Below are 26,101 nucleotides of genomic sequence, written 5' to 3'. Positions count from 1 at the left end.
GTGCAGACAGACCCCAAGAGAAGACCCTGAGTCAGGAGACCCCATTCTAGCCTGAGCTGTGCTGCTGCCCAGCCGGGCGGCCGGTGGCACAGCCCCCTGTATGTGAGCTTGCTCCCCACCTGTAGAAAGGGGTTCTGCTCGACCCAGGACCTCCAAGTGCTGTTGAGCCAGGTCTACACATGCGGGCAGCGTCAGTGATTTCCTGGAGGTTCACCGCTGAGCTGCAGAGCCACCGGAGCTGGAGTGTGCCTTTAGCCCAGGGCAGTGAGGGGAAAAGTTGACCAGGAGTGGGGTCAGGTCCTCTCCAGCCAGTGCCTGCTGTCACCAAACCTAGGTGCCCAGGGAAGCCTGGCAGCTGCCACCCCACTCCCCCAAAGCAAGCACTTTGCTAGATCCTGACAGACCCTCCTGTGGGCCCTGGGGAGGAGGACTGGCAGGAGGGCACAAGATCAGCTGTGCTGCCGCGGAAGGAGCACAAGGGTCGCCCGGCGGGCAGGCACACCGCGGCAGTCCCGGCTCTCCCACTGACTTCCTGCGTGCTTGGGACAAGTCACTTTACATTCCTTGTGTGAGAAATGAGGCTGGAGGCCGGGCGTGGTGGCTCGTGCCTGTAATCCCAGCACTTTGGGAGGCTAAGGTGGGCGGATCACTTGAGGTCAGGAGTTTGAATCCAGCCTGGCCAACATGGTGAAACCCCGTCTCTATAAAAAATACAAAAATTAGCTGGGCGTGGTAGCCTGCACTTGTAATCCCAGCTACTTGGGAGGCTGAGGTAGGAGAATCACTTGAACTGGGAGGCGGAGGTTGCAGTGAGCCGAGATCGTGCCACTGCACTCCAGCCTGGGAGATAGAGTGAGACTCTGTCTCAAAGATGAAGAAAACAAAAGAAAGGAGGCTGGAGGAGGTGGAGGACAAAGGACATGAGCTGACCTTGTTAGGAGGGTGGAATGTGGCGCCACTGTGTTGGACATTGCCCTGAGCTGACCCACCCCTCACTTTCAGATGTCAACGAGTGCCAGCGCTATCCCGGGCGCCTTTGTGGCCACAAGTGCGAGAACACGCTGGGCTCCTACATCTGCAGCTGTTCCGTGGGCTTCCGGCTCTCTGTAGACGGCAGGTCGTGTGAAGGTGAGGCTGGGGCCCCGTCCACTCACTTCCGCCACGTCAGCTTCCTCCTGGGGAAGCCACTGTTTTCCTGCAGCCCCGTTTGGAGCAGGTCTGCCTTGGTTTCCCCAGCACGTGTTAAGTGACATGTTAGCAGGGGAAGTGCCTGTAAAATATTGTTCATCAGAGGGGACTGCCCGCCTGCCAGCCCGATGTCTCCTGATGACATCCGCCCTCCGAGGCCGTGTCAGGGTTCACAGGCTGCGGCAGAGGCCATGTGGGATGTGGCTAGGATTGTGGGGCTTGGAGCATGAGACCCACCAGTCACAGGGCCTTGGTTATGCCCAACCTCTCCCTGCCTCCATGTCCTCACAGGGGAGAGGGGTTGATGTTTGAAAGAGCAGGGAAAACTGGACACTTGTTTTGCACAAAGACCGTGTGCGGATTTTAATCAGATGCTGCCTAGGGGAGAGAGGCCTCTGTGTCCATTGATCTCAAGTCACGCAAACAAAAGGAGGGAGGCTTTGTAAATGAGCCGTGAGAGGAAGTAGTGAGGTCCTTAGGGCATGGGTCACTGATTAGGGCACCTGCCTCAAACTTCTTTTTTTTTTTTTGAGATGGAGTCTTGTTCTGTCACCCAGGCTGGAGTGCAGTGGCACGATCTCGGCTCACTGCGACTTCCGCCTCCCGCGTTCAAGCAATTCTCCTGCCTCAGCCTCCCGAGTAGCTGGGATTACAGGTGCCCGCCATCGCACCTGGCTAATTTTTGTATTTTTAGTAGAGACGGGGTTTTACCATGTTGGCCAGGCTAGTCTCGAACTCCTGACCTCACGTAATCCACCTGCCTCAGCCTCTCAAAGTGCTGGGATTACAGGCATGGGCCACCGCACCCAACCTACCTCTAACTTTTTTTTTTTTTTTTTTTTTTTGAGATGGAGTCTTGCTCTGTTGCCCAGGCTGGAGTGCAGCGGTACAATCTCGGCTCACTGCAAGCTCCGCCCCCCGGGTTCACGCCATTCTCCTGCCTCAGCCTCCCGTGTAGCTGGGACTACAGGTGCCCGCCACCATGCCCGGCTAATTTTTTTTTTTTTGTATTTTTAGTAGAGACGGGGTTTCACCGTGTTAGCCAGGATGGTCTCGATCTCCTGACCTCGTGATCCACCCGTCTCGGCCTCCCAAAGTGCTGGGATTACAGGCGTGAGCCACCGCGCCCGGCCTGCCTCTAACTTCTTATTGGAGTTAGGCTTTCCCTTCCGATAGAGACAGGGAGAAGCACCCTGGCCTTCCCGATGACGACATTCCCCAGTCTCGTCCCCAGCCCTCGAGAAAGACACTTCTGGGTTGCACATCTCAAAGGGACAGAGAAACCATTTACATTTGCAAGTTTTTCTTTTTTTTTTTTTTTTTTTTTTGAGACGGAGTCTCGCTCTGTCGCCCAGGCTGGAGTGCAGTGGCGCGATCTCGGCTCACTGCAAGCTCCGCCTCCCGGGTTCCCGCCATTCTCCTGCCTCAGCCTCCTGAGTAGCTGGGACTACAGGTGCCCGCCACCGCGCCCGGCTAATTTTTTGTATTTTTAGTAGAGACGGGGTTTCACTGTGGTCTCGATCTCCTGACCTTGTGATCCGCCCGCCTCGGCCTCCCAAAGTGCTGGGATTACAGGCTTGAGCCACCGCGAAAGTAGATGCTTCTAAGGAAAATGGAGGTCAGCGCCTGTAGTCAGGTTTGGGCTGGAACCAAGAGAAAATTCTTTTGGCAGCATTGATCTTTCTCAGGCAGGCATGCCATGGGGGCTGGGTCTGCATCCTGGGTACGTGGTCTTAGGCCAGTGGCAGCCATGCTGAAGTTGGGTCAAGTCTCTTGGTATGTGGGGGTTGGACAAAGTTGTTCTTGCCAACAGTCTTGTGGTTCTCAGATAACACCTCCTGGGCTGATGGGAAGGTCACATGAACAGCCTGTCAGCCCAAGGCCTGGCACATACTAGGTGCTTGGCAGATGTCGTGTCTTATGCAGGGATTAGGTTCTGAGCTGAGCAGACACTGAGAGCTTTGGACGGCCCTCGACAATTGTCCACATTGCCCATGACACCCTGTTGAGTGCGGTGCACTGACCCAGAGGACGGCTTCTGTAGCCTGACTCAAACGTGGCAGGTCCTAAAATTCTGCCATGAGAATTTTCTTTCGTGATGAGATGGTCACAGGGGTTAGATACGCCAGGGTAAGTTGTGGTGTGCATAATTCTTCAATCAGAGGATGGACGGTGTGAGGGGGTCCTGGGATTAGTTCACAAGAACGTGTATGGACAAGGAACAAGATTCACGAGTTGAGTCTCTCAGGCTTGTGTTCAAACCTCACTTCTGCCATTTCTATGGCCTTGAAGAGGTAACTCAATCTTTCTGGGCCTTGGTGTGCTCATCTGTAAAATGGGCATAGTAGGACCAACCCCATAGGGGGTTGTGAGGATGAAACGAGATTACGCATGTGAAGAGCTTATCGCAGGGCTGAGCACAGGATGAAGAGCTGGCAGTGTGGAGGCTGCTGGCTTTATTATTATTTAGTAGAAGTAGTGGGATTCCTGGCTTGTGCTTCCTCTAGTCACTCGTAAATTACTGAAAAGTCGGCATTCATATCCACATTAGTGGACAATATTGTGGACACAGAACCAGGGCCTGGCCAGCCTTGCCACGTGACCTTACTAACCATGTGTTAAGCACCTGCCGCGGGTGTGTAGTGAGAGCTAGGTCCTGCACTGGGGAGTGTCTCTAGTGGGGGATGAGAGACCCCACTGGGCAGGTAGAGGCCAGGTCTGGTGTGTGGGGGCCACCGAGATGAAACACGGGCTGGAAGGCTATTGGACGTTCTCTGACAGCCACAGATTTAAGGCTTTTCCAGCCACAATCTCGGTTGCAACCGCTCAACTCTGCTGTGGTAGCAGAAAAGGGGCCAGAGGACCATGGTAAAAGAATGAGTGTGGCAGGGCGCAGTGGCTCACACCTGTAATCCCAGCACTTTGGGAGGCCGACACAGGCAGATCACTTGAGGTCAGGAGTTCGAGACCAGCATGACCAACATCGTGAAACCCCGTGTCTACTAAAAATACAAAAATTAGCTGGGCATGGTGGCGGATGCCTGTAATCCCCTAGCTACTCAGGAGGCTGAGGTGGGAGAGTTGCGTGAATTCGTATCCACGTTAGTGGATAGTGGGCTCCCAGAGGTAGAGATTGCAGTGAGCTGAGATTGAGCTACTGCACTCAAGCCTGGGCAACAGAGACTCTGTCTCAAAAAAAAAAAAAAAATTAATCTGGCTGTATTCTTTATTTTTTTATTATTATTATTTTGAGATGGAGTCTCTCTCTGTCACCCAGGCTGGAGTGCAGTGGTATATCTTGGCTCACTGCAACTTCTGCCTCCCGATTCAAGCAATTCTTCTGCCTCAGCCTCCCAAGAAGCTGTGACTACAGGCACGTGCCACCATGCCCAGCTAATTCTTGTATTTTTAGTGGAGACGGGGTTTCACCATGCTGGCCAGGCTGGTCTTGAACCCCTGACCTTGTGATCCACCCGCCTTGGCCTCCCAAAGTACTGGGATTACAGGCATGAGCCACCATGCCTGGCCTGGCTGTGTTCTAATAAAACTTTATTTATAAAAACAAGTGTTGGGACGAATTTGGCCCATGGACTGTGGTTCGCTGACCTCTGCTCTAGGTAAAGGGGACAGTTGAGCAGTAGTTCAGAGTTGCTGGGTGGCCCAGTGAGTTCTGTGCATTGGAGTATGAGGAGTACTGGGGTATGGGCTGGATGGCTGAGGTGTTCCTTGAGTGCCGTCATCTGTGTAGGATGCCATCTTGGAGGTGAAGTGAGGAGCACAGGATCAGATTTCCATTTGAGGACTAGAATGGACTCTGGCAGCCAGGTGGGGGCTGGCTTCCCGGGGCTGAGGCTGGAGGCTATAGCTGCCGTCCTGACAGGAGAAGGTGTGGTCAAAGCAGGCAGGGGCAGGGAGGGAGGGTCTGGAGTCACCAGTGATGACACCTCTCCCTCGGCCACACACCCCAGGACCTCCGCCTCTCCGAGTGTGTTAACCTGAGGGAGGTGGAGAGGAGGTTTTCTGTTCATTGACCCTGAGGGCTGCTGTGGAGGCAGGGACATGTGATGTCGCTCTGAGCAGTGACCCTCGCTTTGTATTTCAGACATCAATGAGTGCAGCAGCAGCCCGTGTAGCCAGGAGTGTGCCAACGTCTACGGTTCCTACCAGTGTTACTGCCGGCGGGGCTACCAGCTCAGTGATGTGGACGGAGTCACCTGTGAAGGTGCGGACGCCCCTGCTTGCTGAGGGGGAAAACCACCTGTGGCCTTTGACATGATATCCGCCATGACACCCGCCATGACACAGCAGCACGGCCTCTGACTTTCAAATCCACGGGAAGAGCCAGCTGGGATTTCATCACCTGGCAAACCTTCCATGTCCACCCTTGGAGGCTAGTGGGTGGTTTGCTGTTTTCCCTCCAACTGAGATTTTTTTTTTTTTTTTTTTTTTTTTTTTGAGATGGGGTATTGCTCTGTTACCCAGGCTGGAGTGATATGGTGCAATCACTGCTCACTGCAGCCTCAGCTTCCCGGGTTCAAGTGATCCTCCCACCTCAGCCTCCCAAGTAGTTGGGACCATAGGCGTACACCACCACGCCTGGCTGATTTTTTTTATTTTTTAAAAATTAGAGACGGGGTCTTGCCGTGTTGCCCAGGCTGGTCTCGAACTCCTTGGCTCAAGTGATCCTCTTGCTTCAGCCTTCCAAATTGCTGGGATTACAGGCATGAGCCACCGTGCCCGGCCCCCAACTGAAATTCTAATATACTTTTCCCATCCTTAAGCATGAGGGTGGGAAGGCAGCAAACCACTCCTGACTTGTTTAATAATGTGCATGGTGGTGATTGCGATGTGCCCTGGGACCTTGGGCTGCACATCTCAGAGCTTGGTGGTGGTGTGTGGCCGAGAGGTAGGGGAGGTCTCACGGACCACCTGTATCCCTGACTCAGAGCTCTAACTCTTCATCTGTAACATGGGGATTAACTCCAGCCTCACCAGATCATTGGAGGATTAAACCAGATGATAGCAATTACGGGCAATTAAGGGCAATTATGATGATTACCGTTTTCGTGTGTAAGGTGTGTGTATATTTTGTTTGCTTGTTTGTTTTTGAGACAGAGACAGCTCTGTCACTCAGGTTGGAGGGCAGTGGTACAAATACAGCTCACTGCAGCCTCCATCTTCTGGGATCAAGCAATCCTCCCAGCTCTGCCTCCTTGAGTAGCTGGGCCCACAGGCATGCACCAGTATGCTTGGCTAATTTTTTTGATTTTTTGTAGAGACAGGGTCTCACTTTGTTGCCGAGGCTGATCTCGAACTACTGGGCTCAAGTAATCCTCCTGCCTCAGCCTCCCACAGTGTTGGGATTCCAGGCCTGAGCCAGTGCGCCCAGCTGAGCTGTGTTTCTTATTGTGGAACTGCGGTCCATGTTTCCCCCTACCCGCCACATGCATACTTCACACCATGAACTTGCTGTGTGACCCTAGGCTAGTCCCATCGCCTCTCTGAGCGTGATGGTCTCTAAGGCTTCTTGTCTTCAGCTTGTCCCATGCTGCTGCCCTCCCGGGCCCCAGTGCAGCCCCCAGGGCAATGTAGCGTGGCCAGCAGCCATGGCCAGGTGCCAGGACACTGAGGCTGAGGTGGGCTTTGCCGTTGCAGACATTGACGAGTGTGCCCTGCCCACCGGGGGCCACATCTGCTCCTACCGCTGCATCAACATCCCTGGGAGCTTCCAGTGCAGCTGCCCCTCGTCTGGCTACAGGCTGGCCCCCAACGGCCGTAACTGCCAAGGTGAGCAAGCGGAATGCCCTGGCGTCCCTCATGCTGTGCTTGGGGCTCTGCAGTGTGGTGGGGCTGAGGCCAGGCTCGGGGGCTGTACTTCCCCAACCCAAGGGCCACAGCACAGATGCATTCAGGAAAAGGAGGCCCTCCCACCATCCAAGGGGTGTCCTGGGGTCTGCAGCACCCTGGTCTCCCACACCCAGGCCCCAGCATACTTGTCCTCTGGGTTGTCTGAGCCCCATGACGGCTGCATCCGGCAGGAACACTTGAGCCCTCCTATGCTCTCCTCAGCAGCCCCTAAAAGGCTGGAACAGAGTTCTTTAGGAAGATGCCCACCAGGGAGGAAGCAGTCCAGGCCAGGGGATGGTGTGGCCTGGTGTGGGATGGCCCAGGGACACTCATGACTGTGGGTCAGCTCCAGCATGGACTAAGTGATGGGGGCCAGTGGCATTGGTTCTGCATTCAGCCCCCATTTTATGAACGCTCTAGGGGGCTGTGTGTGCCACCCAAAGCCATCCGACGACCATCCATTCAGTCACTGACAGCAGGTGCTGAGTGGGTGTTTGTGAGCGTGTGATCCCCAGTGTACACGCTGGGCCCAGAAGCTGAGTCATGGAGGTGGGGCTGTCCAGCCAGTGCCTCGGGAGCCCCACACAGGGCTGTGGATCCTGGGGCTCCAGAAGCCTCCTGGGTCCCACAGATGTAGCTTCTGGTCATGAGGAAGGTGGGTGACTTTGATGAAAGGCAGACAGGAGCTGCGGTGTTTCCTGGGAGGCCCCCTCCGCTTGCCCCGGGCCTGAGCCTGGTTGTGTCTGCATTTCTGACGGAGCAAATGACTTTTCTCCTGGCCAGGCTCCCTCACCGCAGCCTGGGGTCCCGCCCAGACTCAGCGTAAACACATTCCTGAGCCGGGCCTTTGAGGCTGGGGAGTGTTGTCTTTGCCACCGATGCTCAGGCATTTGGCACCTCTTAATGGACGTCTCCCAGGGCTGGTGACAGCCCCTGAGCCCCGCTGTTTGGCTGCTCCAGAGTCTGTGGGGATTGGGCTGCTCACCCATCTCCAGGGGCCTCTCGGTGTGGTGCCCCAGGCCCCATCTCAGGAGTCCCAGTCCTGGTGGTTCCAGTCCCCCCTGAACAGCCACCAACCCCATCATACAGGGCAAGACGTATGATCCCTCGAAGCCTGTTTTTCTCATTGTTGTGTGGAGCTAGCAGCTCCTGCCCTTTTCTCCTTAGAGGTTGAGTCACACCTCGGGTAAGGGTGCTGTGGCTTGGGAGCCACAGAGAGGCCCTGGGTGGTTAGTGCATGGACTCTGGCACCAGCCCGCCTGGGTTCAAAGCTCGGCTCTGACATTTATAAAATATGTAACCTCAGGCAGGTCTCTAAAGCTCTGTGAGCTCCTCATAAAATGAGGATCATAACAGTATCTGCCTCATTGAGTTCTTAGGAGGATTCAGTGAGTTATCCTGCCTTGCGAGGCACTCCCAGGACCCGTCATGCAGTGTTTACTTTTACCATTGTCACACTCCCTCCATGGATTGCAAATGATAAGTTAACACTCTATAAATGTAAATATCCTATAAATGTAAGAACTGGCACAGGACACTGCTCTGAAGATCAGCCAGTGGAGGGCATGGATGGCCTGATCGCCACCCCTAACCCTAGTTGATGGGAGGCCTGGGCTCCTCCGTGTCCAGATGGGGATGGCTCCTGCAGCCTCTGCCTTCATTGTGCTGCTGTGGGGGTCTCTTGCAGACATTGATGAGTGTGTGACTGGCATCCACAACTGCTCCGTCAATGAGACCTGCTTCAACATCCAGGGCGGCTTCCGCTGCCTGGTCTTCGAGTGCCCTGAGAACTATCGCCGCTCCGCAGCCACGTAAGTCATCTGGACCATGCCATCGTCTGTCTGTGTTGGCCTTCCTGGTGACCCAGCTTCCGGGTGGATGGGTTATCAGGCTGTGACCTCAGTGTCCTCCCATGAGGGACACAGGGCACTCACCTGATCCCTGGCCCTCAAGCCTCTAAATGCTAGTGACACTGGTCTCAGAAAGTCAAAGGAGTAACTGCAAATGAATCTGGGGTCTATAGTCATGCTTTCAGGCCAAGGCTGTGCACAGAACCAGGCAGAAACCACAGCCCTCTGTTTTCCTAGGTGGAGCCTTGGGCAAGCTCTCTGGGCCTCGGTTTTCTCATCTGTAACATGCAGATGTCAGAACGTGCTCTGACTCAGATGTGTAGGTAACAGTGTCTCCATGTCAGTCCAAAGTCAGGGAGCCGATGTGACTTGTTGGACATTGTTGTTAGGTGCCTCCCTGAAAGCCAGAATTCATCCAGCCTGGTGACTGTGGGAACAGCATCAAAGATTCCAGATCCTAAACGGGGGGCTGCGTGCCCCTATGTCTTTGTAAGCTCACTCACTCCTAGGCCATCACGGCGTCCACTTGAGACCACGGTTCCCACTTCCTATCCCCCTTACCCCTAATTGTATTCGTCAAGTCTCATTTAGTGCTACTGTCAGTTGCTTCAGGAAAAGCTCCACGCTGGGACAGATCTCAGGACTGTGGACTTGTGACCTCCCCCAGCACTCTTAGTGTGCAGTGCAGGCAGCCAGCCGTTTCCCAGGCCTTGGCCTCTTGACCTTCAGCCTGCCTTGGGTTCTTGGCCAGCTGCCCCCACCACCTGAGGGTCAGTGGTAGTGTTCACCGCCTGACCCGAGGGGCAGCTGCCCTGGCTCATGGCATAGCAAGACTTCTGGGTCACCGAGCGGCCCCGTTGTCCCTGGCAGCCCTCCATATTCTTCCTGGCATTGGGATGGCCCGTTGGCTGGCCCGGCCGCTTCCCTGATCTGCTGTTTCCCAGCATGGGTTTCTGTCTGCTTGAAAACCCAACATCTTGTTTCCTTCCTGAGCTTGGGTTAGGAAAAAGCTGCCCCAAAACTGGGTTTGCAAGTCTGTAGCATCCTGAAGAGCTCATGGTTATGCAACAGCCTGGCAGGCAGTGACAGTGCTTCTCTGAGCCATTAAGAAAGTTCCATGGCCTCAGCTGGAGGCTGTGCAGCCGTCTGTCATTGTAAGTTCACTCTCTCCCCAGCCTTTGTCAGTGCCTGGGCTTGAGGATTCCAGGAGGCTGGCTGTGGTTGTGACCTCGATTTCTAGCTTGCACACAGTCATGAAACCACCTTTTGACGAGGAGGAGGCTGCCCTGCACAGGGGCCCTGGCGCCTTCTAAGCCCGAGGGTGGGCAGGTTGGCCATGTCTGCTAAGGTCATGGCTGAAATCGGCAGAACCCAGCTCCACCCCTCATGTTGGCTGTGGAAGCCTCTGCCACCCCTCAGTGCTGGAGAAAGTCATTTCTTCCTGGACCTACTGTGTGCAGGCACCTGGGTAGACAGTGAGCCCACAAAGGCCTTTGTCCCCGCACTGGCTCGGCCTTTGGAGCATGCGCTAAGAGGGAGGAGGGGCCCCGACGTGGCTGGGTGTGAGGGTGGGCAGGGGGCTGTCTGGAGTGGGCCATGCCGGCATGAAGGTGGAAGGGGAATCGAATCAGGCAGAAGGGGCGGGAGTATGGACACGCGTGGTGAAATGGGGAGTTCAGCCGGAAACCTGGGCCCTGTGTGCTGTGTAGTAAGGGACTGACCTGCCGGGCGCCTGGCTTGTTCCAGCCTTTGGACTCCCAGGGTTGATAGCAAGGAGGGGCCACGGCCGCTCAGCACTGCTAACCCCTCAGACTGGAGTTTTGTATTTTACAGCCCCTTTTCCTGCTCATCAAAAACCCAAACTTCTTAAAGCGTTTTTTCATCTAAACTTCAGAAAGCAATTTTTAAAATCTAAAAGAGCCATATTGAGGAGGGATCTGTGGCCAGCGCTTCTGTGGTTAACAACTCAGCAAGACTGCCTCACTCGGGAGCCTTGACAGACAGGACTGCAGAGTCCGCTTCTGCGGCTTTCTCTCTCTCTCCAGTCACACGGCTTCCATCTGGGGAACATCCCGGAGGCCGAGGGCTGGTAACTGGAGCATGACCCAGGAAGCTGGGCCGCAAACCACAGGGCTCGGCCTTGTGGACAGGACCAAGCTGTTACAGTCCTCCCCATACAATTCCCTCCTGCCCGCAGGAGGAAGTGTGCAAAGCTGTCCCACAGCCTTTGATGGGGCCGGACACATCCTCTTTATCCCCTCAGTGGGGCTGGCCCCTGATGACCTGTGGTCTAGAAAGCTGGAGCAAAGCCGGGTGGCCTTGGTTGCCGCTTCTTGGGAATGGGACGTGAGTGAACAGCTGTGGGCCTGAGGGTGTAACACGGTGACGGTGGCGGAGATAGAGCCGTCGATGGCCCCCCTGCCTTGGCCAGTTCTGGGGCTTGTCTCCCGGACGACGAGCATGTGAGTCACGAAAATTCCGGCAGGGATGTCCACAAGCACCTGGGGTGGCCAGAACTGCTGTGCCTCCCAGGAGAAGAAGGGGGCCTAGACGGCCTTTTCTCTCTGGTGCGTGGTGGCTTAGGATCATCTCCACAGAGCTTGGGGTGTTAGGGTCAAATATGTTGAACTGGCAAGTTGGAGCACATTGTTCTCTAACACGTGACATGGCCCAGGATGCGTGGCCTGCCGAGGGGACATGTCTGGAAACCAGGGCCTGCATGGCAGGCGGGGACGGGACGGGCTCGCCTGTGCCCAGCTCTGTAATAGATTCAGTGATGACAGCCCGTCCCTGACCTCGACACACTGGCTAAAAGGGATTTTTGGGCCGTTCCCAGTCTGACAGGCAGTTTGCCAGATAGTTATGTTTCTGGTGTTTTATTAAGTTCGAGTAGAGTGAAGTAGGATCATTGAAGCCAGGACTTAACCAGGAAAATCAAGGACGTGTTTATTTTTGTGCATTAGTCATTTGCTAAGCACATAGCAGGTGCCCCAGGCCCTGTTCTTGTCCAGAAGGAGCCAGCCCAGAAACTCCTAGTGTAGAGAAGGTTTTGGGGTGCTCTGAGGAATGACTGTGTGGGGTTGGAGGGGGAGCCTCCAGGGAGGAGTGACCAGCTCGCTGTGTGTGATGACGGCATGAGCTGCACCAGAACATCACGCACACCTCCCATTGCTTTCCTCCCATTGCTTTCCTCCGGCGTGCTGGCTGAACGCTTCCCTGTGGCAAAACAAAACCCCACCCCTGATTAGTACCGGCCCTGCTGAGAGACGCAGGGAAGCTGAAATCCCACCAGGGCGACTCTAGCGCCACCTGCTGATCAGCCTCATCCAGGCTGGTCCCGAAGCTGCTGGGGTGTGTGCGCGTGCGCGTGTGTGTGTGCGCGCGCGTGCCTGTGCGTGTACACTGTGTGTGTAAAAGCTTTGAAGTAAGACAGGCTGACTTTGAAAGCCAAGCCTGCCCCTTACTACACACCATGGAGCCATGAGCAAGTTCTGTGTCCTCACTGGGCATCTGTCTTCCCGCCAGTAGAGCGGGAGGACGATGGGAGACAGTGGCAGGAGCGAGTACGGTTCACCTGCAACCGGAAGCACAGTTCACGGGTCCCATGCTCCTCCCCCAGTTCATGGACGCTTCGGTCGCAGCTCCTCAGAGGCCCCCCTGGGGAAGGGCTCTCAGATCACCTGGAGCACTCCTGTTTGGCCTGGACCTGGGCATCTCTGGGGCAGGCTGCCACCAGCAGCACCCGTGCCCACCTTCTTTCCTGCCTCTGCTTTGGGCCCCTCCCAGGCAGGACTCCCCCTTCAGTGCCCCTGACTCCCAGGCCAGTCCTTTCTAAGAGCTTGGAATGGTCATTAGCCAAGTAAATGCAAGGCCTCCTGTCAGTCCCGACAAACCTGGAAAGAGGAGGTAAAAGGAGACAGTCTCAATAAATGCCTCAAGCAAGTCCAAGTAACCCAGCACGAGACACAGAAACTTAAAAAGCCAAGAGGGAGATGTGATGGAAAGCCAGGACGAGAGGATGCTCCTGGCTGCAGAATCCAGACACAGCCCAGATGGCGGGACTTCCTGGAGCACCTGGGCCAGGTCCTCTGGGGCTCTGCACCTGGGCCCTGCTTCTTAAGGCAGCCACCTTCAGAGTGTGATGGGCCAGGAGTTCAGGACACAGGAGACGACCCCTGTCCCATCTTGTGACAAGAAATTAGAACTTGTTACTATCCTGTAGCAGGAAGATAATACCTATCTTCATCCTGTCACAGGAAGTTAGAATCTGTAACAGGAAGTTGGAATCTGTGCTCATCCTATACAGGAAGTTAAGACCCGTCCCCGTCTCCACTGAAGGAAGTTAGGACCCATCCCCATCTCCACCCCAGGAGTTTGGAACCTGTCCCTGTCTCCATCACAGGAGGCTGGGACCCGTCTCTGTCTCTACCGCAAGAAGTTTGGACCTGTACTATTTAGGGTTCTCTAGAGGGACAGAACTAATGGAATATACGTATATATGTGTGTATATACGTATATTCCATTATATATATACACACCTATATACACATTATATATATCCATATATATCCATATATATACACATATATATACACACACATGTATATCTAATATATATACTAGATATATATATGTGTATATATATACGTGTGTATATGTATATATATATGTATTATATGTGCATTAGTCATTTGCTAAGCACATAGCAGGTGTCCCAGGCCCTGTTCTTTGTCCAGAAGGAACCAGCCCAGAAACTCCTAGTGTGTGTGTATATATATATAGTACATGTATATTCATATATACATATATATGTATATTCCATTATATATACAAAGGGGAGTTTATTAAGTACTAACTCACATGATCACAAGGTCCCACAATAGGCCATCTCCAGGCTGGGAGCAAGGAGAGCAGTCTGAGTCCTAAAAATGAAGAGAAATGAGTCTGATGTTTGAGGGCAGGAAGCATCCAGCACGGGAGAAAGATGTAGTCTGGGAGGCTAGGCCAGTCTCTCTTTTCACGTTTTTCTGCCTGCTTATGCTGTAGTCGTGCTGGTAGCTGATTAGTTGGTGCCCACCCAGATTAAGGATGAATCTGCCTTTCTCAGCCCACTGACTCAAATGTGAATCTTTTTTGGCAACACCCTCACAGAAACACCTAGGATCAATACTTTGTATCCTTCAATCCAATCAAGTTGACACTCAATGTTAACCATCACAAGTCCACCCCTTGTCAACTTGAACCCATGCACATCTCCTGAGATCATATAAAATCTTCAAATAAAGACAATAATAAGGTCATAATTATGCCTAACATAACACAACTATCCTTCGTACAACCAGAAACTCACCAATCCCCAACCTAAATACTATTATATAAAGTTAACGATATTTAAATGCTGATGTGAATTCAGTAAATCTTATGTCACTTGATAAAGGAGAAAGGAAATAAAATGAAGACATTTTTGTTAGTACAAGTGTATACATGCACAAACATTTTTGTTTGTTTTTTGTTTGTTTGTTTGTTGAGACAGAGTCTCCCTCCGTTGCCTAGGCTAAAGTGTGGTGGTGTGATTTTGTCTCACTACAACCTCCGCCTCCCAAGTTCAAGTGATTCTCCCGCCTCAGCCTCCTGAGTAGCTGAGATTACAGGTGTGTGCCACCACACCCAGCTAATTTTTCTATTTTAAGTAGAGACGAGGTTTCATCATGTTGGTCAGGCTGGTCTCGAGCTCCTGACCTGAAGTGATCCGCCCACCTCAGCCTCCCAAAGTGCTGGGATCACAGGCATGAGCCACAGTGCCTGGCCATGCTTTTAACAAAAGAAGGAGGAAATACTCATGACAATTACAGCCCTCGTTTCTGCAACTGGTCACATGGGTCTTAGCTGGTATTGATGACTACCTTCTTCTACTACCCATTCTGTATTTCTTTGCCTTCAGCAAGCACCTTGGCATATCGCGGTTTTTTTCCTGGTGGAGTGACCCAGACCTTCATTCCTAAAGGGTCTGGGTCATTTGTAGTCCTGCCTGGATTGGGCTATTGTAGTTTCCCTTTGACCTTAATCACAGGGCATGGTAATACTAAGAGATGCCCTAATGGATCTCCTGTGTTCCTTGCATACTCTAACTTATCTTCATTATGGAGTAGTAGACTGATTTCATCTTGATAGTCTGAGTCAGTCACCCCAGCCAACACTGTAACTCCCTTCTTAACCTGTTGACTTAAAGGTAGGAGGAGCCCAAAGTGTCCAGGGGGCAATCTTAACTTCCAGTTTAATGGAATCATTGTTGTGTCTCCTAGTGGCAGCTAAGACCTCTGAAACTAAGACCTCTAGGCCAGCAGAACGTAATGTTGCAGGAATAGGAAGAAAAAATTTTGCTAGTGGATCACTAGGGGTGATGATGAGTGGTGCCACTTCCATTTCCACCCTTGGATTCCTGGACCTGTGAATCCTGGCTATGGAAGAAACAGTGTCATATATTGGATGCTGATTCAGAGCATACATGGCCTTCTGGAGAACTTTGCCCCAGCCCTGCAAAGTACTGTCACCTAGTTGGCATTGTAATTGTGACTTCAAAAGGCCATTCCACCGTTCTATCAATCTGCTGCTTCAAGACAATGGGCAACATGGTAAAACCAGTGAATTCTGTGAGCATGAGCCCACTGCCGTACCTCTTTAGCCGTAAAGTGAGTGCTTGCATTCCGTGAATCCACGGATGGTAGTCTTGGCAGAAGCATTGTGTGCAGGATAGGCAAACCCATATCCAGAGTAAATATGTATTCCAGTGAGGACAAACCTCTGCCCTTTCCATGATGGAAGAGGTCCAATAAAATCAACCTGCCACCAGGTAGCTGGCTGATCACCTCGAGGAATGGTGCCATATCGAGGGCTCAGTGTTGGTCTCTGTTGCTAGCAGATTGGGCCCTCAGCAGTGGCCGTATCCAGGTCAGCCTTGGTGAGTGGAAGTCCATGTTGCTGAGCCCCATGCATAACCTCCATCCCTGCCACCATGGCCACTTCGTTCATGGGCCCACTGGGCAATGACCGGGGTGGCTGGGGAAAGAAGCTGAGTGGTGTCCACAGAACGAATCATCCTGTCCACTTGCTTATTAAAATCCTCCTCTGCTGAGCACTTTTAAGTGATATGGTGAGCACTCTCATGTGATACAAATATCTTCACAGTTTTTGACTCAAAAGAGGTCTATCCACATACCTCTTCCCCAAATTTCGTTGTCACCAATTTTCCAATCATGCTTCTTCCAAGTCTCTGACCATCCAGCCAAACCATTGGCCACAGCCCATGAATCAGTATATAATCGCACATGTGGTCATTTCTCCTTCCATGCAAAGTGCACAGCCAGGTGCATTGCTTGAAGTTCTGCCCACTGGAAAGATTTCCCTTTGCCACTGTCCTTCAGGGATGTCCTAGAAAGGGGCTGTAGTGCTGCAGCTGTCCACTTTTGAGTGGTGCAAGCATATCGTGCAGAATCATCTGTGAACCAGGCCCTAGTCTTCCCTTCCTCTGTCAGCTGATCATTGGGAACTCTGCATGAGGCCATCTGTGCAGGATGGAGGACAGAAGGCAAGTTGGCAGGAGTGGAGACCATGGGCATTTGAGCCACTTCCTCATGTAACTTAACTTGTGCCTTCAAGACCTGCTCAAGCCCGATCACATATATACCACTTCCATTTGATGATGGAATGCTGCTGTGCATGACCAACTTTATGGCTAGATGGGTAGAAAGCACCCAGTTCATGATGGGCAGTTCAGGTCACATGGTGACTTGATGACCCAGAGTCAAACATTCAGTTTCCACCAAGGCCCAGTAACAGGCCAAGAGCTGTCTCTCGAAAGGAGAGTAGTTATCTGCAGAAGGTGACAGGGCCTTGCTCTGAAAGCCTAGAGACCTCCACTGTGATTCACCTATGGGGGCCTGCCAAAGGCTGCAGACAGCATCCTTGCCTGCCACTGACACCTCAAGCAACATTGGATCTGCTGGATCATATGGCCCAAGTGGCAGAGCAGCTTGCACAGCAGCCTGGACCTGTTGCAGAGCCTTCTCCTGTTCTGGACCCCACTCAAAACTGGCAGCCTTTCAGGTCACTTGATAAATGGGCTGGAGTAATACTCAAATGAGGAATGTGTTGCCTCCAAAATCGAAATAGGCTCACTAGGCGTTGTGTCTTGGTTGTAGTGGGGGCCAAATGCAGCAACTTATCCTTCACCTTAGAAGGAATATCTCAACAGGCCCCAAACCACTGGACCCTTAGAAATTTTACTGAGGTAGAAGGTCCCTGAATTTTATTATCGGATTTATTTTTCATCCTCTGGCATGCCAATGTCTCACCAGTAAGTCCAGTGTGTTTGCTACTTCTCACTCACTGGAACCAATCAGCATAATGCCACCAATTTTAATGGACCAGCGTGATATCTTGCAGAAGCAAAATGCGATCAAGGTCTCTCTGAATAAGATTATGACATGAATAAGATTATGACACAAAGCCAGAGAGTTGATACACCCCTGAGGTACGACTGTGAAGGTATATTGCTGGTCTTGCCAGCTGAAGACAAATTGCTTCTGGTGGGCCTTGGAACAGGAATGGAGAAAAATGCATTTGCCAAGTCAGTGGCTGCATACCAGGTACCAAGAGATGTGGTAATTTGCTCAAGCAAGGAAACCACATCTGGTATAGCAGCTGCAATTGGAGTCACCACTTGGCTAAGCTTAACGATAATCCACTGCCATTCACCAAGATCCATCTGTCTTCTGCACAGGCCAAATGGGAGAGTTGAATGGGGATGTGGTGGGAATCACAGCACCCCTGAGTCTTTCAAGTTTTTGATGGTGACACTAATCTCCTCAGTCCCTCCAGGGATGCGATATTGTTTTTGATTTATTGTTTTTCTAGGTAGAGGTAGCTCTCATGGCTTCTATTTGGCTTTTCCAACCATAAAAGCCCTCACCCTACCAGTCAGGGAGCCAGTGTGGGGGTTCTGCCAGCTGCTAAGTATGTCTGTGCCAATTTTGCATTCTGGCACTGGGGAAATGACCACAGGATGGGTCCAGGAACCCCCTGTAAGTCAGACCTGAGCTAAAACTCCATTAATTACCTGACCTCCTTAAGCCCCTATTTAACTGGAGGGCCACGATGACGTTTTGAGTCCTCTGGAATCAACGTCAGCTCAGAGACTGTCCAGTATTCCCCTAAATGTCTGATCATTTCCCTTTCCCCAGTGCACAGTTACTCTGGTAAAAGGCCGGAGGTCTCTTTGGGGAAAGATGGGAGAAAGATTCACTGCATAAATTGTTGGTAATGTAGTGGGGTCCTTCCTCAAGGGGACCCGGCCTCCCCTCATTTAAGGGGTTTTGGGTCTGTAAACTGGTTCAAGTCTGGAAATTGAGGGGCCATGATTCTCTGTTTTTATAATTCAAATTAGTCTTTGTCCATGTGACCTAGAAGTTTTCTGCTTATACAAATCAAGTAGGAATGCAGTAGGCTTCCTATCAATTTCACTTCTAGGAACACTGTGATTAATTAGCCAATGCCAGAGCTCTACATGAGTCAGACTATTCCAATTGCCGCTTTGCCTCTGCTGTCCATTACAGTAACTACACCCACCTTGCCTTTGACGGTTGAGTGCTACCACTTGGCCACTGCCACCTCAGGATCCAATTATTTCCATTGTATTTAAATTTTGTAGTTGAGTGACTGCGGTTCCCACTGTTAGATCTGACATACTAAGAAGAGCAATTACAGGACTCTTCAAAGATGCAGGTGCTGCCTTCACAAATCTATTTTGAAAGGCATTGGTCAAGGGTATATCTTCTGGACCCTCCCAGCTTGGATGAGTAGGTCTAAAGTGACTAATCCACTCCACCATCCCAATCTCCCTAAGTCTTTGGATCCCTTCCTCTACATTAAACCAAGGAAGGCCAGGCATTTCCAGCTCGCTCACAGTGGGCCATCTCTTCATCCATATTTCTGCTAAACAAGCAAATAAACTGTTAGAACCTTTTTAAACTCCCTGAGTTGCAACATTAAATGCAGAGTCCCTGCTTAGTGGGCCTAAGTCAGTAAATTCAGCCTGATCCAGTGCTATGTTCCTTCCACCATTCTCCAACACCCTTGCTATCCATTCTCATGCCCGTTCTCCAGATTTTTGTTTCTATAAATTAGAAAACTCAAGCAGTTCTTTTTGAGTGTAGCTCACTGCCTCATGGGTCACACTCTCAACCTCATCTCTAGTGGCCCGCCACAACTTCAGTCTAGTTATATGTCTAGAGGCAAACGGGGGTGTTAGGGGTGGCTCCTGAGGAGAATCAACATTATCTTCCCTGGCAACTGCCTCACAGGAGGCCATCACTGTTGCCTCAGGCAGCGGGGTTTATCTTCTAGGACAAAAGTGGAAAGGCTGATGGGTAGGGGAGGGGATGTTGCCACTACTGGGGATGGGGAAGCTGTTAAGCTATTTCTTCTGGCAAAAAAGGTTCATCAGAGTTTACAGACTCAGTGTCCCTAGCTTCATCTGGCTCCTCCGACACGTCCCCATTCCAAGTTGCAGAGTTCCATTCTTTTCCAATCAGTGCTCTCACTCTAACAGTAGACACCTGGCGAGGCTGTGCATGCATCTTTCATTGCAGATCAGCCACTCGCATGATAAGAGCTGGTGTCTGTTTTCCCACAATTTCAGCTCTTCCTCTACGGGAGATAAGACTCTCACTCAGGGCAATCTTAGCAGATTTGAAGCTCAGTATCTGCTTCTGAAGCCGGGAGATAGAATCCCCGAGTTCATCATTTTCCTTCATCACTTTGTCCACTGAACTTAGGAGCAAACAACCAGCTTCATTAAGTTCCTTGGTTCTCCACATATGATCAAAAGTATTATGTATAGAGTCACTAAACTTGCCTCTCATGAGCGATGAATCAGGAGTTTCAAATGCATTTATTTTGCGTAACTTTCTAAACAGTTCATGCCAAGGACTATCAGTGTTCTCCATACTATTAGAAGTAGAGTCCTTAGCATTTTTGGGTCTAATCGTTAACCAGCCAACTCCAGAAACCCCAAAACCAATGAAAGAACTCCATCTTTAATATTCTGTTCCTCTAAAGCCACTCCTGGTACCCACATCTGTAGTAGTTAGGGTTCTCTAGAGGGATGGAATTAATGGAATTCGTATATATAAAGGGGAGTTTATTAAGCATTAACTCACATGATCACAAGGTCCTACAATAGACCATCTGAAGGCTGAGGAGCAAGGAGAGCCAGTCCGAGTCCCAAAACTGAAGAACTTGGAGTCTGATGTTCGAGGGCGGGAAGCATCCAGCACGGGAGAAAGATGTAGGCTGGGAGGCTAGGCCAGTCTCTCTTTTCACATTTTTCTGCCTGCTTGTGCCGTAGCTGTACTGGTAGCTGATTAGTTGGTGCCCACCCAGATTGAGGGTGGGTCTGCCTTTCCCAGCCCACTGACTCAAATGTAACTGTCTTTTGGCAACACCTTCACAGACACACCCAGGATCAATACTTTGTATCCTTCAATTCAATCAAGTTGACACTCCGTATTAACCATCACAGGACCCGTCTCCACTGCAGGAAGTTAGGACCCACCCCTGTCTCCACCCAGAAAGTTAGGACCTGTCTCTGTTTCTATTGCAGGAAGTTGGGATCTGTCCCCATTTCCAATCCAAGCCCTGAACTGGCCCTATGGACCCAGAGGTACTGGCCTGGAACACAAGGGCTTAGTGACAGGAAACTGGGAGCCAACCTCACTGGCTGAGCATAGATATGGCTCCCTCACTCACTTTGTGACCTTGGGAAGTGGGAAGGCCACATTCTCTCTGAGCCTCAGTGTCTTCATGTGAAAAATGTCACCGAAGCCACTGTCATGGTGTAGTGACAGTGATCACACTAGAGAGTATGTGGTGAGGAAAAGCTGAGCACTTGGTAAACGGCAGCAGCTCTGTTTGCTAGTGGCAGAGATAGTCATTTCACGGGTCACCTCCGAGACCCACCCAAGATCCCTGTGTAGCCCTGGCCACTGCCTGGGTGAGGGCCTGGGAAGGGCAAAGGTGTGCCTGTGGAGTGCCCGTGGGGTGGGGCTCTGCCAGTGAGGAGGGGACGCACCTCACTCCGGGCACAGCCCTTGGTCTCCCAGCCACCCAGTGCCCCAGACGGTGTTGGAAGAGGCTAGTGCCTGAATCAGCAGCCTGGAGGTCCACAGCGCCTCCCGCAGGTGAGTGAGGGGCGCCCTTCGTGTTGGCTGAATCAGCCAGAGGGGCGGCGGGAGGCCCCGCCTGCCAGCCCCGCATCCCTGCGCTCTGCCGTTTCTCCGCTTGCTGGACCGGCCCTAACCCTCTTCTTGTCTCTCTGCCCACTTTTCTTGCAGCCGCTGTGAGCGCTTGCCTTGCCATGAGAATCGGGAGTGCTCCAAGCTGCCTCTGAGAATAACCTACTACCACCTCTCTTTCCCCACCAACATCCAAGCGCCCGCGGTGGTTTTCCGCATGGGCCCCTCCAGTGCTGTCCCCGGGGACAGCATGCAGCTGGCCATCACCGGCGGCAATGAGGAGGGCTTTTTCACCACCCGGAAGGTGAGCCCCCACAGCGGGGTGGTGGCCCTCACCAAGCCTGTCCCCGAGCCCAGGGACTTGCTCCTGACCGTCAAGATGGATCTCTATCGCCACGGCACCGTCAGCTCCTTTGTGGCCAAGCTTTTCATCTTTGTGTCTGCAGAGCTCTGAGCACTCGCTTCGCGTCGCGGGGTCTCCCTCCTGTTGCTTTCCTAACCCTGCCCTCCGGGGCGTTAATAAAGTCTTAGCAAGCGTCCCACACAGTGAGCCTCGCGTGCCTTGGTTTTATTTGGCATGGTTGGGAGTCTGTGCCGCTTGTTACCTGGGGGTGAGCTGGGCACTGGCCGCCGCCTGGTACCCCCGAGGGGAGTGCTCCCCATTAGCGGGTGTGTACTCGGGGGTCCCTGTTCACAGAGCCCACTGTCTGTACTGACAGGGAGGCCGGGCCGGGCACATCATTTCACATGTGTTAACTCATCTTCATTTGTGTTGAACCCAAAGAATAAAGGTGGTGGTGGAGAAGGGCCCTCAGATTGCTGAGCACAGTCCCCTCTCATTTTACAGATGTGGAAACTGAGGCCCAGAGAGAAGGGGAAGGGTTGGCCAAGGCTGCTTGACCTGCTGTGGCCACGCTAGGTCGAGGAAGCGGGTCTGCTGGCCCCTGCCCGGTTCTCTGCTGTATCCCCGGAGGTGAGCGTTTCACTGAGACAAGAAAGCTCTCTCCTGAGATTCAAGCCTCGTGTTCTGTTTGTCTTGATCAGAAGCCCAAATCTGCAGTGCAGAAACACGGAATGCGGTTGTGGCTTCTAGGATGCAGCTCTTGCCTCGGTGAAGTTGTTTGCGCCCACTGAGAATGCTGGCCCTGTGCCGGGGGAGGCAAAGGACCACACAATACGTGTGGTGCTCACAGGACCCTCCAAAGGCCCTTACACCAGTCCTACCAGGCAAGTGGCCGTCCTCATGGAGACTCAGAGAGGGCAAGTGATTTGCCCAAGATTACACAGCTGGTATCCGAGCCCTGGTTTACTGACTCCACAGATCTGGCTGTTGCATTCTGCCACAATACCTCCACTGAGGGCCTTAACCAACCCTTCCTCCCTCCGTCTCCTCCATCATGGTCCAGCCAAGCCAGTTACCTCTCCGCCTCTGCTGCTCCCAGCGTCCATTCACCTCCCCTACAGCTCATTCTTTGCTTTGCAGCTGGAATCTTTTAGCCTCTGCCTAAAACCGTTCCTGGCTTCCTTACCATTTGGGTTAAGGCCTCCAGATCCTTAAGATGTCTGAAGGCCGTGCCTAATTTAGTCCTTGCATGCAATCTCCAGCCTGGTCTTAACTTGTTCTGTCCTTGCCCACGTCCCTTGAGCCATGCTGCAAGCTCTGCTGCCTCGGGCTCCTGGCCCGTGCTTTGCACCCTTGGCCTGAATGTTTAAGCTCATGTGCCTTCCTCAGAGAGGCCTTCGCTGCCACCCTGGCTTCTGTTTTCTCTGTCCGTCGTTCTCATGACCCCTTTCTTTCGTGGTGCTTGTGACAGGCTGCGGTTCCTGTTGACTTGCGTTTCACGTTTGTCTTCCCCACCTTCCAGAAGGCCCTGTGAAGGCAGGGACCAGGTCTGTCTCATTCAGTGTGGTGTTCCCAGCTCCTTGCAAAACATCTGACGTGCCGAAGGTGCTCTGTCAATGTCTGTCCAGGGAACAGATGACTCTGCCAGCCCTGGCTTATGTCACTAGCATTTCTGTGGCTGTGACACTGTGCTTACACCGTCTCCAGGCAGAAATCCAAGCGGGGAAGGCAGACACCCCAGCGGGGTCAAGCAAAGAGGACCGCAGGGTTCTTCTATGGAAGCAGGGATTGGGGGATGCCCACCTTGATGCCTAGTGAGGAAGATGGACCTGGACAGACAGATAGCCCCACACCTTGTGCTGAGGCAGCTGTGATTGTGCCATGGGAGCACAAGCCCTTTTCCCCGTGGCCCTCGCCACTTTGTCTCCTGGCCCTCTCTCTGATCATGCCTGGTCTGCACCAGCCTCGAGTCTCCCATATTCTAGTACGCATTCTCCAAGATGCAGTCCAGGAGCCTCTCTGAAGGACCAGTCTGGTTACGATGGTCTGATCTTCCTTAGAACCTTCCGTGGTTGTCTTTTCCTAGCAGATGAAGCATAGCCTCCTTGGAATGGCATTGGAGGCCTGGCCTGATCTGGCCTCTGCCCACCCTTTGAGCTGCACCTGCCCCGCTCCAGCTCATCCATGTGCTTGTGCCCTGGCCCCACGGGGGGGTTTGCGCTTCCCTGATCTGCCTTCTTGTGGCTTCAGCATGTGCCATGCTGTTCTCCTGAAGACTGCCATTCTCCTTGTAGACTCGGCTCGGGGACTGCCATTCTCCTTGCAGACTTGGCTCGGGGACTGCCATTCTCCTTGCAGACTCGGCTCGGGGACTGCCATTCTTGCAGACTTGGCTCGGAAGTGACCTCCTCAATGCAGTTAGCCTGAGCTCCCCTGGCCCCGGGCTCCTCCGTCAGAGCATTTACCCCATTGTGTTGTGGCTGTTTCTTAACATCCCCTCTAGACGGGCTCTTTGAAGGCGGGGATTGTGTCTGGTTAATTTCTGTATTCTCTGCAACTTTGCAGTGTTTGGCCTGAAGAAGGAGCTCAGTAAACATCTGAATAAACGTGGGTGGATGGATGGATGGACAGACCGATGGATGGATGGATGGGTGGATGGATGGATGGATGGATGGATGGATGGACAGACCGATGGATGGATGGATGGATGGATGGATGGATGGATGGATAGATGGATGGATGGATGGATGGATGGATGGATGGATGGATGGATGGGTGGGTGGGTGGGTGGATGGATGGATGGATGGATGGATGGATGGATGGATGGATGGACAGACCGATGGATGGATGGATGGATGGATGGATGGATGGATAGATGGATGGATGGATAGCATTTTTAAGGCTTAGTTCAAATATCTTCTCCTCGGCCGGGTGCGGTGGCTCACGCCTGTAATCCCAGCACTTTGGGAGGCTGAGGCGGGCAGATCACCTGAGGTCAGGAGTTTGAGACCAGCCTGGCCAACATGGAGAAACCCCGTCTCTACTAAAAATACAAAAATTAGCTGGGTATGGTGGCGAGTGCCTGTAATCCCAGCTACTCGGGAGGCTGAGGCAGGAGAGTCGCTTGAGCCCAGGAGGCAGAGATTGCAGTGAGCCGAGATTGGACTGTTGCACACCAGCCTGGGCAACAAGAGTGAGACTCTGTCTCAAAAATAAATAAATAAATAAAAATGGTCTCCTCTGTTTAGCCAGCAAGCCACAGCAGGGGTTCTTGTCCTATTCAGTCATCCATTTGTCATGGGCCGGATCACTCAGGCCGGAAGGAACACCTTTGCCTTCATGTGCATGGGAATGTGAAGAGGTGAGGGGAACCTCTCAGGAGCTTTGGAGGCCACCCAGTGACCCTCCACAGCTTCCTGTGGCTCCTCCCTTCCAGAAGCTCCTTTGCAACATTCCCACTGAGGGGCTCTCCTGTGTGGGTGGAACTCCCTGCCTCCTGAGGGGTCCTGTTGCATTTTGGGACCCCACCGAGGTTTGTGTGTGTGCCTGAGCGCACCGTGGGAGTGACCGCTGAATGGCCTGAGTGCTCACCCCTGTCCCGCAGCTCCTTGGGGCTCCTTAGCCATGTTCCCAGCTCATGCTGCTGAGAGAGGACACCGTGCAGGAAAAGCAAAATAAGAGCAGGAGGTTGAATTTCCGTCTTGCCATTTGCTAGTTCTGTGACCCTGGATACATTGGTCAGCCTTTCAGAGCCTCAAGGCCCACCTCATGGTTGATTTTGAAGATGGCCTGAAATAATCCAGCAGGCAGCGCCTGATACAGAGTAGGCACTCCGTAAGTGTGAATGTGGGTTTCTTCATTCATTGGAAGGCAACTGGGTGCTCGTGTAGCTCTTCATTGAAACGGGGATGAAGATTCAGAGGGTTTGGAGGGATCCAAGGTCACATGTGGAACTGACATCACTTTTGATTCCTAGACCTGTGCTTTCCTGGCTGTGTCACTAGTAAATCAAGCTCCTGAGGAGAAAAGACAGTAATAAGAGTGATTTTAGTTGTAATGATAATAATAACAACTCCAACAGCTATAGTGCTGACCATGAGACAGGTGCTGTTCCAAGCACGTAATTCGTTTATTCCTCACAGCAGCCTAGGGAGGCAAGCACTGTTAATATCCCCATTCCACAGGGAGGACCGGGAGGCACAGAAAGGTGAAGGAACTTGCCCAAAGTTCCATGGCTGGTATCCAGTGGGGCTGGGATTCGAACGCAGGCAACCTGGGCTGGGATCTGTGCTCTGAACCCCTGTCCTGCACTGTAGCAAATGCTGGGGAGAGGCAGCATCCCTGGAATGAATGAGACTGTTGCTCTAGCCCCATCTCACAGAGCCCGCTCTGCCATTCCCAAACCCAGAACAGGATATCTTACTAGCTAGAGGAGGCAGTGTGGTAAGGAGGAAAGGGCTGTGAGGCTGCAATGAAATAAGATATGCAAAATGGGCCAGGCGCAGTGGCTCATGCCTGTAATCCCAGCACTTTGGGAGGCCAAGACAGACAGATCACTGAAGGTTGGGAGTTTGAGACCAGCC

At 52.5% G+C, this 26,101-nt stretch overlaps 1 protein-coding gene across 2 annotated transcripts in view; it reads left to right on the top strand.

Annotated features, from left to right (window-relative positions):
* The window catches only part of FBLN1 (fibulin 1), a 98,815-nt gene that overhangs the window by 40,590 nt on the left and 32,124 nt on the right, over positions 1-26,101 (top strand). The window contains exons 11-15 of one of the 2 annotated variants that reach the window (XM_015150567.3): positions 1,003-1,128; positions 5,291-5,410; positions 6,844-6,975; positions 8,723-8,846; positions 21,275-21,725. In XM_015150567.3, coding sequence (XP_015006053.2) covers positions 1,003-1,128; positions 5,291-5,410; positions 6,844-6,975; positions 8,723-8,846; positions 21,275-21,629 — 857 coding nt within the window. In that variant the 3' untranslated portion in view covers positions 21,630-21,725. Of the gene's footprint in view, positions 1-1,002; positions 1,129-5,290; positions 5,411-6,843; positions 6,976-8,722; positions 8,847-21,274; positions 21,726-26,101 lie in introns of those variants that run through there. The other variant, XM_015150566.3, reaches the window with a different exon arrangement.

Source organism: Macaca mulatta, chromosome 10, assembly GCF_049350105.2.
Source record: "Macaca mulatta isolate MMU2019108-1 chromosome 10, T2T-MMU8v2.0, whole genome shotgun sequence".
Classification (NCBI taxonomy): Eukaryota; Metazoa; Chordata; class Mammalia; order Primates; family Cercopithecidae; genus Macaca; species Macaca mulatta.
Note: the sequence above shows the minus strand (reverse complement) of the source record. Positions and strands in the feature narration are given on the sequence as shown.